The 13,080-nt window shown below is 37.7% G+C and overlaps 1 protein-coding gene across 1 annotated transcript in view; it reads left to right on the top strand.

Moving 5' to 3' along the window:
• Positions 1-13,080, top strand: part of ryr1a (ryanodine receptor 1a (skeletal)) — a 110,711-nt gene that overhangs the window by 93,059 nt on the left and 4,572 nt on the right. Inside the window, exons 83-93 of the mRNA XM_037688014.1 lie at positions 1,346-1,445; positions 1,522-1,601; positions 1,678-1,754; positions 1,844-1,917; positions 6,414-6,494; positions 6,596-6,684; positions 6,948-7,076; positions 7,152-7,256; positions 9,931-10,012; positions 10,122-11,443; positions 11,658-11,740. Of these exons, the coding sequence (XP_037543942.1) occupies positions 1,346-1,445; positions 1,522-1,601; positions 1,678-1,754; positions 1,844-1,917; positions 6,414-6,494; positions 6,596-6,684; positions 6,948-7,076; positions 7,152-7,256; positions 9,931-10,012; positions 10,122-11,443; positions 11,658-11,740 (2,222 nt within the window). The remainder of the gene's footprint in view (positions 1-1,345; positions 1,446-1,521; positions 1,602-1,677; positions 1,755-1,843; positions 1,918-6,413; positions 6,495-6,595; positions 6,685-6,947; positions 7,077-7,151; positions 7,257-9,930; positions 10,013-10,121; positions 11,444-11,657; positions 11,741-13,080) is intronic.

Genomic DNA, 13,080 nt, shown 5'->3' on the forward strand with positions numbered 1-13,080 from the left:
GGATGCAAATCAATGAAATGACAGTTTCTGACCATATGATCCTAAGGCCAAGTTTTGACATCAGGTCAAGTTCACTACACCAGTAATGGGTGGAGTGGCTGCAGCTACGACTGGTGGAGATGGGCATGGCAGGCAGACTGGAAAAAGTGGAACAAAGGGACGCAAAAACTGAACACAAGACAAAATAATAAACCAAAGAGAAGAACTCAAAACAGAAAACAAAACAAAAAAAGGTCACCAAACAACCTAAAAAACACAGATTGTGACAGAAAAACCATGGAGGATGTGAACCCATCTCAGGGCTTAATTTGTAAACTGGTTGATGCCAGAACGCAAATAGAGGGCGAGCTAACTGGGGGTGGGGGTGGTGGGAGGGTTGTGTCTGGGGAGGGGTCTTCCCCCAGAAATTTTTGAATAAAGTAGATCCAATTTCCTGCATTTTGGTGTATTTTAACGGGTTGTTAAACATCTATGTTTACCTACATTTGTAAACACACCACTTCTGTCAAGCATCCTACCTCACCACTCACTTGACAGTTCTGAACCCACTCTTCTCCACTGAATTCACTGTCCAACTCCACATGTGAAACCTTCAGGCGTCTCCTCCGTCTGTTCATGGCAGCTGCCTGTGGGCTCCTGTCTGCGTACGACTGCCTGGTTAGCTCAGCACTCACCCCCACCACTCTTTTAGGTACGGAAATTTTTTTAAGGGTAGAAGTGGAAATGCTTCCTTGAAGAGGCAGATCATATGTATATTAAGAAGCTCGTAAGTGGCTGTTGTGTTTAAAATGAGTGTTTATTAATTATTTTCAGTTTATGTATCCAACATAAGTTTTATTTGTTCAAGGCAGTCATATTTGTTCATAATTTTAATATTAGTAAGCTTGAGAGTTACCAGATCCAAGCAAACAGTTACTGGAACACACCATGTCAAAATAAGAGCGTTACCGGATCCCGTTCCGGCAGGATCTGGCTCAAATTATGCACTGACCCAACTGAACTATTAAAACTCACAGTAAAACAAGAGAAAACCAGAGCACTACAACACAAAATTTAAAATAAATTATACAATGACCAGAGAGAGAGAGAGAAAAAAGTTTATCTTATAAAGACTTAAACTGTGACACTGCAGGTGGTTCTGACTTTTCATACAAACTATACACAACTCAACTTTCAAACAAACTGTTCCCTAAACATCAGCTCAAAGTTGTCCGGATATATACTTTATTAAATAACTGATCAGATTCTTAGTCTCCATTTTTTTTTCTATTGCCAGAGTCCATTCTTTATAAATATTTGATGCTACCAGTAACAAATACTCAAAATGTTTATTTTTCCACAACAGGAAAAAGAAATGGAGAAGCAAAGGCTCCTGTACCAGCAGTCCAGACTTCATAACCGCGGCGCTGCAGAGATGGTCCTGCAAATGATCAGTGCCTGCAAAGGTCTTATTCCTCCTCTTTACTCCACCATTTTTACTTCATATGCACCTGTTCTGTGTTTAACACCTGTTTTCTGTAGGGGAAACTGGCCCCATGGTATCTACAACCCTCAAACTGGGTATTTCTATCCTTAATGGTGGAAACAGTGAGGTTCAGCGGGTAAAGAAAAGTCCTCTACTATTTAATTTCAAATTTGAAGACACTTTTGTTTAAAATTTTCTTCCTCTGTTGTTAGAAAATGCTTGAGTACTTGAAAGACAAGAAGGACGTTGGCTTCTTTTTGAGTGTTCAGGCACTGATGCAAACTTGCTGGTCAGTTTTTAGTGTTATGACAGAGTTACTTAAATGTATGCAAGTGAAGAAGTTGGGACTGTAAAAGTAAATATAATTTACTGTTGCAGTGTTCTGGATCTAAACGCCTTTGAGAGGCAGAACAAAGCAGAGGGGCTTGGCATGGTTTCAGAAGAAGGAACAAGTAAGCCAACATCCTTTCTTGTTTAGAATACGGCAGCAAAAATCCTAATTTTGTTTAATAGAATATTGATTAAACTAAATATAATGCTGAAAATCTTCATGTATGTAAATATTACTGATTGAAAAGTTTACATTTTATCTGAGTAACAAATTAAATGTACATTCTTTGGTCTACTTTGCTGTCAACAATAAGTGAGTATAACTAAATATTTTAACTTAAGAGACAGTAAATATGAGATGTGTTATCTAAAAGTTTATCTATAGGAACTCATTACATTGTTTTATTAAAAAATATCAGTTTCCTAACAGTAAGTAGTATTAACACAGTGAAAGAAATCTACTCATGTACTTTAAGTTTAACTTAGTTTTAGTTAAAGTCATTCCATTTGTACATCTAGACCAAGGGTCTGCAAACTTTCTGATCAAAAAAGCCTTTTCCTTACTGAACAAAATGTGTCCGGAGCCACAAAAACTACTACAGTTGTGATTGTCAACTGGTGGCCCATGGGCCACTTCAAGTTTGTTGGAAGGAGGGTTTTTGACTAGTGGGGGTGACATTTTAAAACTAAAATTATATAATGAATTTTAATATTTTTATACATTTTAGGACAAAACGAAAATACTATTTTCATGTAAACAAGCAGTACACCAACGTCCCCCGTCGCTGAGAGATTTGAATCATGAATGTTTATAGTTTTGGAGATGTGTTTTTCTGGACTAGAATTGAACAGAGAATGTAAGTAAACAATGTTTTTATTGCAACATGTTCTAGTAGGAGCTACACCGTGAAGAAGAATAAAGGTACTTACTTTTCTTCTTCTTTTTTTTTTTGTTGTTGTTGTTGCTTTTCTGAGGCAATGCACCACCAAGCACAATGGTGGAGCCAGTGGGTGGCCAATGGTGGCCTTGGCTACCATAGATTAATCTTCAGCTCTCTCAGTCATTTGAGGAAACTATATTTTTAAGCAATAAATAAATAAAAACTAGAAAGCATAGTTTCCTCACATGATCAGGGTAGTTTGTTTACACATATATATGGTGGTGGCCATCTTGGATTTTGATCTGGCTACCCAAATTTCAAAAGGATCCTTCCTTTGCCTAGAAATAACCTCACACCAAGAAGAAGGATGGCCCATTGCTTATTTTTCAAGTTATCCACATCAAATGGTTTACATATTTGGCTGCAGCCCCCTTGGATTTAGACATGGCAACCCAATTTTTTAAAAGACACTTTCTTACGCCTAACTGTAGCTACACACCAAAATGCAAGTCTGTAAACAACTTGCTTTTCAAGTTGTCATGCTCACAACATGCACAAAGAGATGGATTCCACTTCCCCCTTTTCACTTCATTGGGGTGGGGGGTGGGTGGGTGGGGAGAGACAAGAAGAAATTAAAAAAATGCTTTGTATCAATTTTGCAAAAAAAAAAAAAGTAAACACTGAACTCAGCAAGTTTATGTGAATCCTCCTTTATTTGTGGAAAAATCAATTAATTATCACACTTTGAAGGAATAAAGCAAACATTTAAAGTGTGTACAAAAAATATGTCATTTTGTTGGATATGTAATTGTGACTTGTTGAATTTTTAATTAAAAAACAAACTTTTATTTACTTGAACTTTAATTATGTTAATTTTTTTATTATTATTATTGTTGTCAAACGAACTCACCATGTTTCTTGTCAGCAACTTTACTTAAAGTTTTTCAAAGGCTTTCTGGTGGATTTGAGAGAAAGAGCTCTGTAAGGCTGAAAGTGGGATAAATGAAGTAGCTAAATCTAATCAACATGTTTTGCTCCTTGTATTTGTGGTATTGTTTAAACATATGCAGAAAAACTACTAAAACTAGCCATTTCATGTTAGTTTTGATCAAAGAGCCGCAGGTTGCAGACCCCTGCTCTAGTAGTTTGACACACCATCCAGACGTCACCACTCTGTAGTCGTCTAATTCTGATAGTTACTTTAGAACAATCTAGCTGAATGAATTTGTCATGGAATGTTGTTAAATGCCCCTCCTCATTTCTCCTTGTCAACACACTTATCCTCCTTCCCTTCCCCACGATCACTGCCACTCCTCCCATCTCCCTCCTCTCACGGTCCTCAGACATGAACCTAGACCGGGGTAAATCATCTTTCTTTCCATCGTCCTCCTTCTCCTCTCTCTCTCCTGTCCCTCTGGCTCCATCGCTTCCCTTTTTCTAACCATGTGATTTTTATCCAGAGACAATTGTGCATCTTTCATGCTCACAGCTTGTGTGGCCCTCTCTCATGTCTTCAGTTTAAAATGTTCTGAATGGAATCTAACACTTCCCCCTCCTGACTGGCTCTCTGTGGCCACAAACACTGTTGGACCTTAAACCTATTTGCAAGTGAGCAATAAGTTTTATGATACACAATAAAGAAACGTTCAGGTTTGATTGAACCACTTCTTGGTCAGAATCAAAAATCCAAAGCAGGAATGTTGTTAACATTTCAATGTAAGTCATTACTCTAACTCTCCCCACATTTGAGTTACTGAAAGACAATAATATTTGGTCCTTGTCTCCGATGTATTGCCACTGGATTCCCTTCAGCATTTTGAAAGACACTATGTCCCACCTGTTTGACATTTAACCTGATCTGTCGTGTTGATCGCAGGCAGTGGTGGACTGGGATTTTAAAAAGAACAATACTGTGAATTCATTTAGTAACTTTAAAGTTGTTTGACTTTATAAAACAAGTAAACACATTTTCTTATCAATTTGCCACACAGGTCATAACTGAGTGGCCTCAAATTTGAGTGTTCATTACTAATTATGTATCTAACTTGGAAGGTATCATACCACTTTATTTATAAAGTGCTTAAAAACAGCAGCAAGGCCAGCCAAAGTGCTGTACAACAAAACAAACAAGCAAAGGACACAGGATAAAATATATCATAGATAGATACATAGACAGACATAGATCACACAGAGGTAAAGATAAAAACTAAATGGCTAACATGAAAGAATACAAACACTATTTAAAGGTAGACCAGCTAACTTTAAATGGATTATCTTAAAATGAGGGCAGTACGATGGCACAGTTGGTAGAGCTGCCATCTCTGAGCAAGGTCGCCGGATCAAATCCCAACCGAGAACCTTTCTGGATGGAGTTTGCATGTTCTCTTCGTGTGCGTGTGGGTTTTCTCCCACAGACCAAAAACATGCATGTTAGGCTGATTGGTAACTCTAAATTGTCTCTAGATGTGAGTGAGAGAGTGAATGGCTGTTCATCTTGTTTGTTTGTACGTGTCCCTGTGATGGACTGGAGACATGTCCAGGGTGTCCCCCGCCTCTCAAACAGTGACTGCTGGTTATGGGCACCAGCGACCCCCATGACCCAAAATGGAATAAGCGGGTAAAGAAAATGGATGGATGGATGGATGTTAAAATGAATGAGAAAGTACAAATGTGCATTGTGAGTGCCATGGTGTCATGGTGGATAACCCAATATAGTATTTCCAGTGTCTCTAAATTTGAATGTTGAAGAATTTATGAATTTTGATTTGTAGAATAAAACAGCTTTATTTATAGATTTACTCTGTTCTGAAGTTTAATTATTTGGTCTGTATTAGTTGTATATGCAGACCTCCACATAATAGGACATGTTTGGCACTATAAGTGAAAATAAAATATATGCAAACGACTACTTAACAATTCTCAAATGTGTTTATACATGTAAGATGGTCACACACTCAAATGTATGTACATCTAAGATGTAACTTATTTTCTAAAATGGCTACCAGTGTGAATTAATCGTAATAATTTATAAATAATTCTTAGTGTTGGAAAACAAAAAAAATGTTTATTTCAAATTAAAACTGCTGGGTGGCAGAGATTTCGTTATCAAACACCTAGTGATGAGAAGTGGCATTCATGTGGAAAGGTACCTGGAAACTGGCTTCACTTTTCAGAACAAGGGACCACATCCATCTTTACACGTACAGTTCAATTACAAATTTAACTGATCCTTTTCATTACAATTTTTATTGCACTTATATATTTCTGTTATAACAAAGATAATAAATTCCAGTTCACCCCTGAATATTTCAGTTTTGACTTCATTGCAACCACTTTTATGCACAACAAGCTCTTGTTCTGTGCTTAAAGTGAATGCATTTAATTTCTGTGGCAGTATGCTTGTTGTTGTCAGTGTTTATCTGCAACTTGGTTTTATATTCTTTAGTGCATGTGGTGTGGGCATGTCATCTATATTGACTAACACGTGACAGCAGTAATTTGTATTCTTTACATTTGATAGTTTCTTCAGTTTAGAGTAATTCAGTTTTTGATTATCAGAACGAACAATGCTCTGTCAATGGTAGGTATTGCAGTCTCATTTAGATCTGGTGGTAAGTTGAGTAATACATTTTATTTATTTTCCTTACACTGTTTGAACTCAGCAAAATGATTATTAAATATTAATTGCCATTTATGTTTTATAACCAGCTTAAATGTCCTAATGTGATTTTTTTTAGATGAGAAAGTGATGGCAGATGATGAGTTCACCTGTGACCTGTTCCGGTTCTTGCAGCTGCTCTGTGAAGGCCATAATAACGGTGAGAAACATTTGTGTTTTGATTAAAAGCTGAGCTGAAAACAAATCAAGGTTATATTTTCTCAAAAGCAAACTGTTCAAGCTGATTGTGTTTGGCTGCAGATTTCCAAAACTACTTGCGGACACAGACTGGCAGCACCACAAGCATCAACGTCATCATCTGTACCGTGGATTACCTCCTTCGACTCCAGGTGCACTTTGACAGTAATCTACCCTGCAGATGGTGCACTTCATAAAAACTTAAAATAATCATTTTGAAGCCAAAGCCGGGGATTATAACGACACAGAACATGCCATAAATATCCACTGGAGTTTTCCTAATGATGCATCAAATCAGACGATTCAGACACTTGTAGTATTTGCACATTATTTTAAGCTGACTATTTTTTTTCACAGTGAGGTTTTAGTTATAATATTATCTAGCTGTCCTATTTTTTGTTTGTTTTTAATCTAGGAGTCTATTAGTGATTTCTACTGGTACTACTCTGGCAAGGACATCATCGATGATCCAGGCAAAAAGAATTTCTCCAAAGCCATGACAGTGGCAAAGCAGATTTTTAACTGTTTAACTGAGTACATTCAGGTACATTTACCATCAATGAGGCGTAGATGCTGGTTGGCTGTCATTTAGTTTGTAACAAACAGCTTTTGTCCTCAGGGTCCATGTACTGGCAACCAGCAGTCCCTGGCTCACAGCAGACTGTGGGATGCCATCGTTGGATTCCTTCACGTTTTCGCCCACATGATGATGAAGCTGGCACAGGTACACTTTTCATTTGTAGAAATAATCGTATAAAAATAATTTAAATATGTTTGTCCTTTGGGTTCTGCTGTGTTTCTCCTATTTACTGTAGATCTTTTGTGTTTTTGTATTTCTTAGGGTTTATTTTTAGTTTTCTGGTTTACATCTTATTTTGTTTCCCAGTGTTTCTTGTGCCATTTTCCATTTACTGTCTGTCAGCTTCCTCACTGTTTGTTTCAATGAGTCTGCCACCCTCATCTGTTCCTAATTAGCAATTAGCAATCTGCCCAGGTGTCCCCACTTCCCTCGCTCTCAGTTTACTATAGAGCCAGTTTCCAGTCACCATCTCTCCAGTAGTTCGTTACATTTGGGTGCTTGTCTCTCTATTTTTATCTTTTTTGGGTGTTTTGAGCACGCTTCAGTATTCTTCTTTTTATTTTTTATTTTGCCACCATGTTGGCCCGTTGTTTTATTTAAAATAAATAAGTTTTTATTTTATTTCTGAGCTCCTCCATGTTTGTCTGTAATTGGGTCCAATCCACCACCCGTTTGTGATAGTGTTGATGTAGCCTCAGTTTTAAAACTTAGCATTTGTCTAATGATATTTTGAATTTTCAGCTGTGAAGGCTGAACCTTTTTAGACACATATGCTTTTAACATTTATTTTGGCTTTATTATTTATCATGACTAAGCTCAGGGATGAGAGTGAATGTGAAAGATTGTACATTATGTCAGCAGGATTATTTTAAATTACCAATACTCAGAGTTTACGTCTACAGGGGACATACCTCCTTACATGCTCACAAAAACAAGTTTTTACCTGTGAGCTTTATGATGACACACTTGCTGACTTTAGATTATTTAATTTAAGCAACTGTGTTTACTATGCCTAAAAATTACAGTTGGAGCAGTGGCGCACACTCAGGGCCGTCAACACCTACAGAGAAGGCCTAAAAATTCAGCACATATAAAATGTTACATTTAAGTTTTTAATTTAATATTTTATATAAAATAAATATTTTTGTGCGGTTCTTTATTTTTTGCTTATTTTTCTAAATTTCCCTTAAACTGCTTTGTAGTTGAGCTAATATTTTTTTAATTCATGAAAATCCAGTTATCCAAACAGATTTTGAATTTTTGTCTCCAGGCAGAAACATGTTTGAAGGTTGTTTCTCACTGGTCAGAACTGCACTGTCAGGAGAAAAGGCTGAGCTCAGTCAGAGGCTCTGCAGGATGAATTTGTTTAATAACCAGCAGGACAATTAACCAATCAGAATGCTGATGTAGAGTGGGTGGGACCAAAACACGGGTGTGAGCTTTTAGGAAGACACTGCAAGGAGTTGTTGGCTTTTTTTTTGTGGGAGGGGGACCATGAAAAGATTTGCGATACATTGAAATTGCTACTTGTAATTAAAAAAAATCCATACTGAAATTGTTGTTGCTCTAAAAAAAAAAAAGAAGGTTAAATATAAAATTTAGCTTTACCGGTACATTGATATTTTTCTATGTTGGTTTTATGACATGATGAAATTTTACAGAAACAGTAAGTTCTATGGGTGACTGTTAAATTTCAAGGTGAGTTATTGAAATTACATGTTGTACTTGAATGCTGGAGGCTGGGTGAGCTGCAGGGGCTTCTGGGTAATAGGACAGAAATGGGTGGACTTTTTTAGCTCGTGTTCAGAGGGATTGTCTCTGTTGGTTGTTCTGTTTAATATTGGGTTTATGTTCAGGTTGGTGTTAGTGTCTGTTTAAAAATGACACCACGAGTCCGATGTTGGACCTGATGGATAAAAAGAGGAGAAGCACTTCCTGTCAGCAAGTTACTGAATTGTGAAACAGAAAGTAGAGTGATGTGATCTCATTGTGATTCTGTGACTTTGATGTTGGCATTTACGTTACAACATTACACATCCTAACTAAAGGCCTATCTCCTAGGGTCACAGTTCTCCACTGATTTAGAGTCTCAAACCTCTTCTTTCTTTTAATGTGCTTTTTATTTACATTCCAGAATGGTGTCATGTTCAGAGTTGGTCTACCTTTTTTATGTTACAAACTCTGAATAAGTCTAAGTCTCCAACAAATCAAGTGTTGTGCTTCACTTAAAAAATAATATGTCGCATTTTTTTTAAATTTCCAGAAACAAAACTTTCTAACTTCAGTGTAAATAAGGACAAAACAGTTATGTATCTTTACGTCAGTCTGGCCTTTAGTTTTATTTATGAAACCCTGAATAAAGAGAACCACATTTAGAAAATTGTTTCAGTAAATCCAGGTCAAATCTGGACATTCAATGGCTGCTTGTGAATTGTTTAATCCCCTTTTTTTGTTGACTTTACTCAGTTGCATTTAAAAAAATGAATCTGGTCACACTCACATTACCCACAATTCCACATTCTGAAATGGTCAGAGCCTGGTAGAATAATTATTTGTCTGTAAAGAATGTAATTCTATCTAATCAAAATCTTGACAATAAATTGTGGGTATTTGTGATTAACTGCTTCAAGTAGTAGAATAATAAACATATGATAACAGATGTTTTGATCAATATTTGTTTAAACAATTCTGTATGATTACTGTAACACTTTTGATTTGAATTATACATTTCCCAAAGACCACAGTATTTATTAATGATTCTCTTTGTGGACCCATGGGAATATTATTTTAATACTTGTGTGTTATTTTATGACCCCAGGACTCCAGTCAGATCGGTTTGTTGAAGGAGCTTCTTGACCTGCAGAAAGACATGGTTGTTATGTTGCTCTCACTGTTAGAGGGTAAATACGTTTTTATTGCCTAATTTATCATATTTTTCTTATCATTTAATTGTGTTATCCTTTTAAAACTTCTTTACTGTTTTTGATTATTATTATTATTATTATTTAGGAAACATAGTAAATGGCACCATTGCACGCCAGATGGTGGACATGTTGGTTGAGTCCTCCAGCAACGTGGAGATGATACTCAAGTTCTTTGACATGTTCCTCAAACTGAAAGACATCGTGGCTTCAGATGCTTTCCGTGATTACGTCACAGACCCTCGAGGGCTGATCTCCAAGAAGGACTTCCAGAAGGCCATGGACAGTCAGAAGCAGTATGCCCCGTCTGAGATCCAGTTCCTTTTGTCCTGCTCAGAGGCCGACGAGAACGACATGATCCATTACGAGGAGTTTGCCGGTCGTTTCCAAGAACCCGCCAAGGACATTGGCTTCAACATCGCCGTGCTGCTCACCAATCTGTCTGAACACGTGCCCCACGACTCCAGACTCCAGAACTTCCTGGAACAAGCGGAGAGCGTGTTGAACTACTTCCGCCCTTTCCTGGGCCGTATTGAAATAATGGGCGCCAGCAGGAGGATCGAGCGCATCTACTTTGAAATCAGTGAAGTGAACCGCAGGCAGTGGGAAATGCCGCAAGTGAGGGAATCCAAACGGCAGTTTATATTCGACGTGGTCAATGAAGGCGGGGAATCGGAGAAGATGGAGATGTTTGTCAACTTCTGCGAGGACACCATCTTCGAGATGAATATAGCCTCGCAAATTTCAGAACAGGAGGAAGAGGAAAAGGGGGAAGAGGATGATGAAGGTGATGAGGGTGGAGGAGAAGGAGGACAAGGTGGCGGCACAGGTGGAGCAGGGGATGAGGAGTGTAACGGTGATGAAGGACAGCCAGAATCAACCTCCGCCTTTGCAGACTTTCTGCACAGCATGTCGAGCTTCCTGAGTATTTTCACTTTCCGTAACCTTCGCCGGCAGTATCGGCGAGTGAGGAGGATGACCTTTAAGCAGATCATCGTGGCTGTGTCCACGTTTTTCTGGACCATCCTGATGAGTATCCTACACTTCATCTACAACGTGTGCAAAGGCTTCTTCATGATCATCTGGCAAGCTCTGTTTGGAGGTGGCTTGGTGGAGGGAGCTAAAAATATCACGGTGACGGAGATTCTGGCGAGTATGCCAGATCCCACACAGGACGATGTGCATGGAGATGGACCAGGGGAGACAAGGACAGGTGAAGAACAGGACGCTGGAGGGGTAACAGACACCGGTGAGACTGGGAGTGGTGAGGAGGAGGAGGAGGACACCCAGGAAAACGAAGGAGGAAGGATCCCAGGAATGGATGCTCCAGGTGGACTCGGAGATATGGGTGTAGAGGAACCTGTTGAGCCTCCGACCCCTGAAGGAACTCCCATAGCAAAGAGGAAAATGGTTTGTTTTTACAGTTTTTTACTGTAAATAAAATGTGTATTTTAATTATTTTACAAGATTTTAATAAGTTGGGGCATAGGTATGACCTGGATTTTAAAGTCTGTTGTTGTTTTTTTTTTAATTATTAATAACAAGCATCTTCCAAAAGCTTGACAACAAATGCAAAGAACACATTTTAAAACACAAAGTCTGGTTTATGTATTTTTTGTTACAGGCACCAGAAGAGTCTGATGCAAGTCAAAAACCACCCGAGCCTGCTCCTGTAGAGGAAACTCCTCCTCAACCTGAAAAGTCTGAGTACGTCTTTAGATTTTTGTTGTTGTTTTAGTTTAATTTGTTATCATTAAGGCTGCACAATATAAAAATATTATTACAATAATTCTGTGAGCATTCTCAATACCACAAAAGACTTGGACTTGGACATGGTAGGAAAATGTATTTTAGGTGCCGTGCATTCATGCTCTGCAAACCAATAATGTATCTGAGTTGGATAGACACTCACTGCCCCTGATGTCCACACCTTATTTAAATCATATTGTCTGAGCTGCTTAAACCTACGGAGAGTGTGGATCACTATGTGAGTGTGCTGCTTGTGGGACTGAGTTTGTTGTGGCTTCTCGGACTGATGAAGTCCTTTGGATTGTTAGAAGTTTAATCTTGCTGGAGGTCTGGTCTACTCTGATTCATAACCTGGTTCGGAACAGATCATACCAGTCTTAGGACAAAACGTTTCAACAACAACAGCAAAACATCCAGATGACTTGACTTAACTTTGTTGGAAAGGTTCACATACTTTTTCCACTCACAAATATGTAATATTGGATCATTTTCCTCACTAAATAAATGACCAAGTAATAAAAAATAATATAATAAAATAAATAATATAATATATAAAAAATAATAATATATTTGTCTCTTTTGTTTAACTGGACACTCTTTATCTACTTTTAGGACTTGTGTGAAAATCTGATGATGTTTTAGGTCAAATTTATGCAGAAATACAGAAAATCATAGAATTCACAAACTTTCAAGCACCACTGTATTTTGAGGGACAAAAATATAAAGCACGTTTTATTTAAATTTTACAGCAGCACCATTATCTTTAAATTTTGAATTGTATTTTTTTTTAAACTAACAAACTTAATTAAAATAAATTTAAATTAAATATTCATTATGTATTTTCCAAAGCCACAGGGAGCCACAGCAGACTGATGAAAGAGACACAGGTTGCAGACCCCAGGCCTAGATGTAGCCACACACCAAAATGGAAGTCTGCACATCACTTATTGTTTATCATGCTCAAAATACAGACAGATGGAGGGTACTTCTAATTCCGCTATTTGCTCCACAACAAGGGACAAAAAAACATGCCTAAAAGAGTGCAGCTGTCAAAAAAGACAAAAAATAAAACTCAGTGGAATCCAAAAATCTAAAAATCTCCCAGAAATGATAAATGCCCACAAACACACATAGTTAAAAAGGTTATCTGAAGTTTAGGGATTACAGAAATCGTACAGTAAGTCCAAAAATGTTAAATCTGGTCCTCTGGACATTCAAATAAACAAAAAAACAAAACAAAGCAAAAAAATATAGAAACGTTTCGTCTCTCATCCGAGAGACTTCCTCAGTCTGACGTG

The sequence above is a fragment of the Nematolebias whitei genome, chromosome 14 (genome assembly GCF_014905685.2).
Source record: "Nematolebias whitei isolate Nwh7 chromosome 14, NemWhi1, whole genome shotgun sequence".
Taxonomy (NCBI): Eukaryota; Metazoa; Chordata; class Actinopteri; order Cyprinodontiformes; family Rivulidae; genus Nematolebias; species Nematolebias whitei.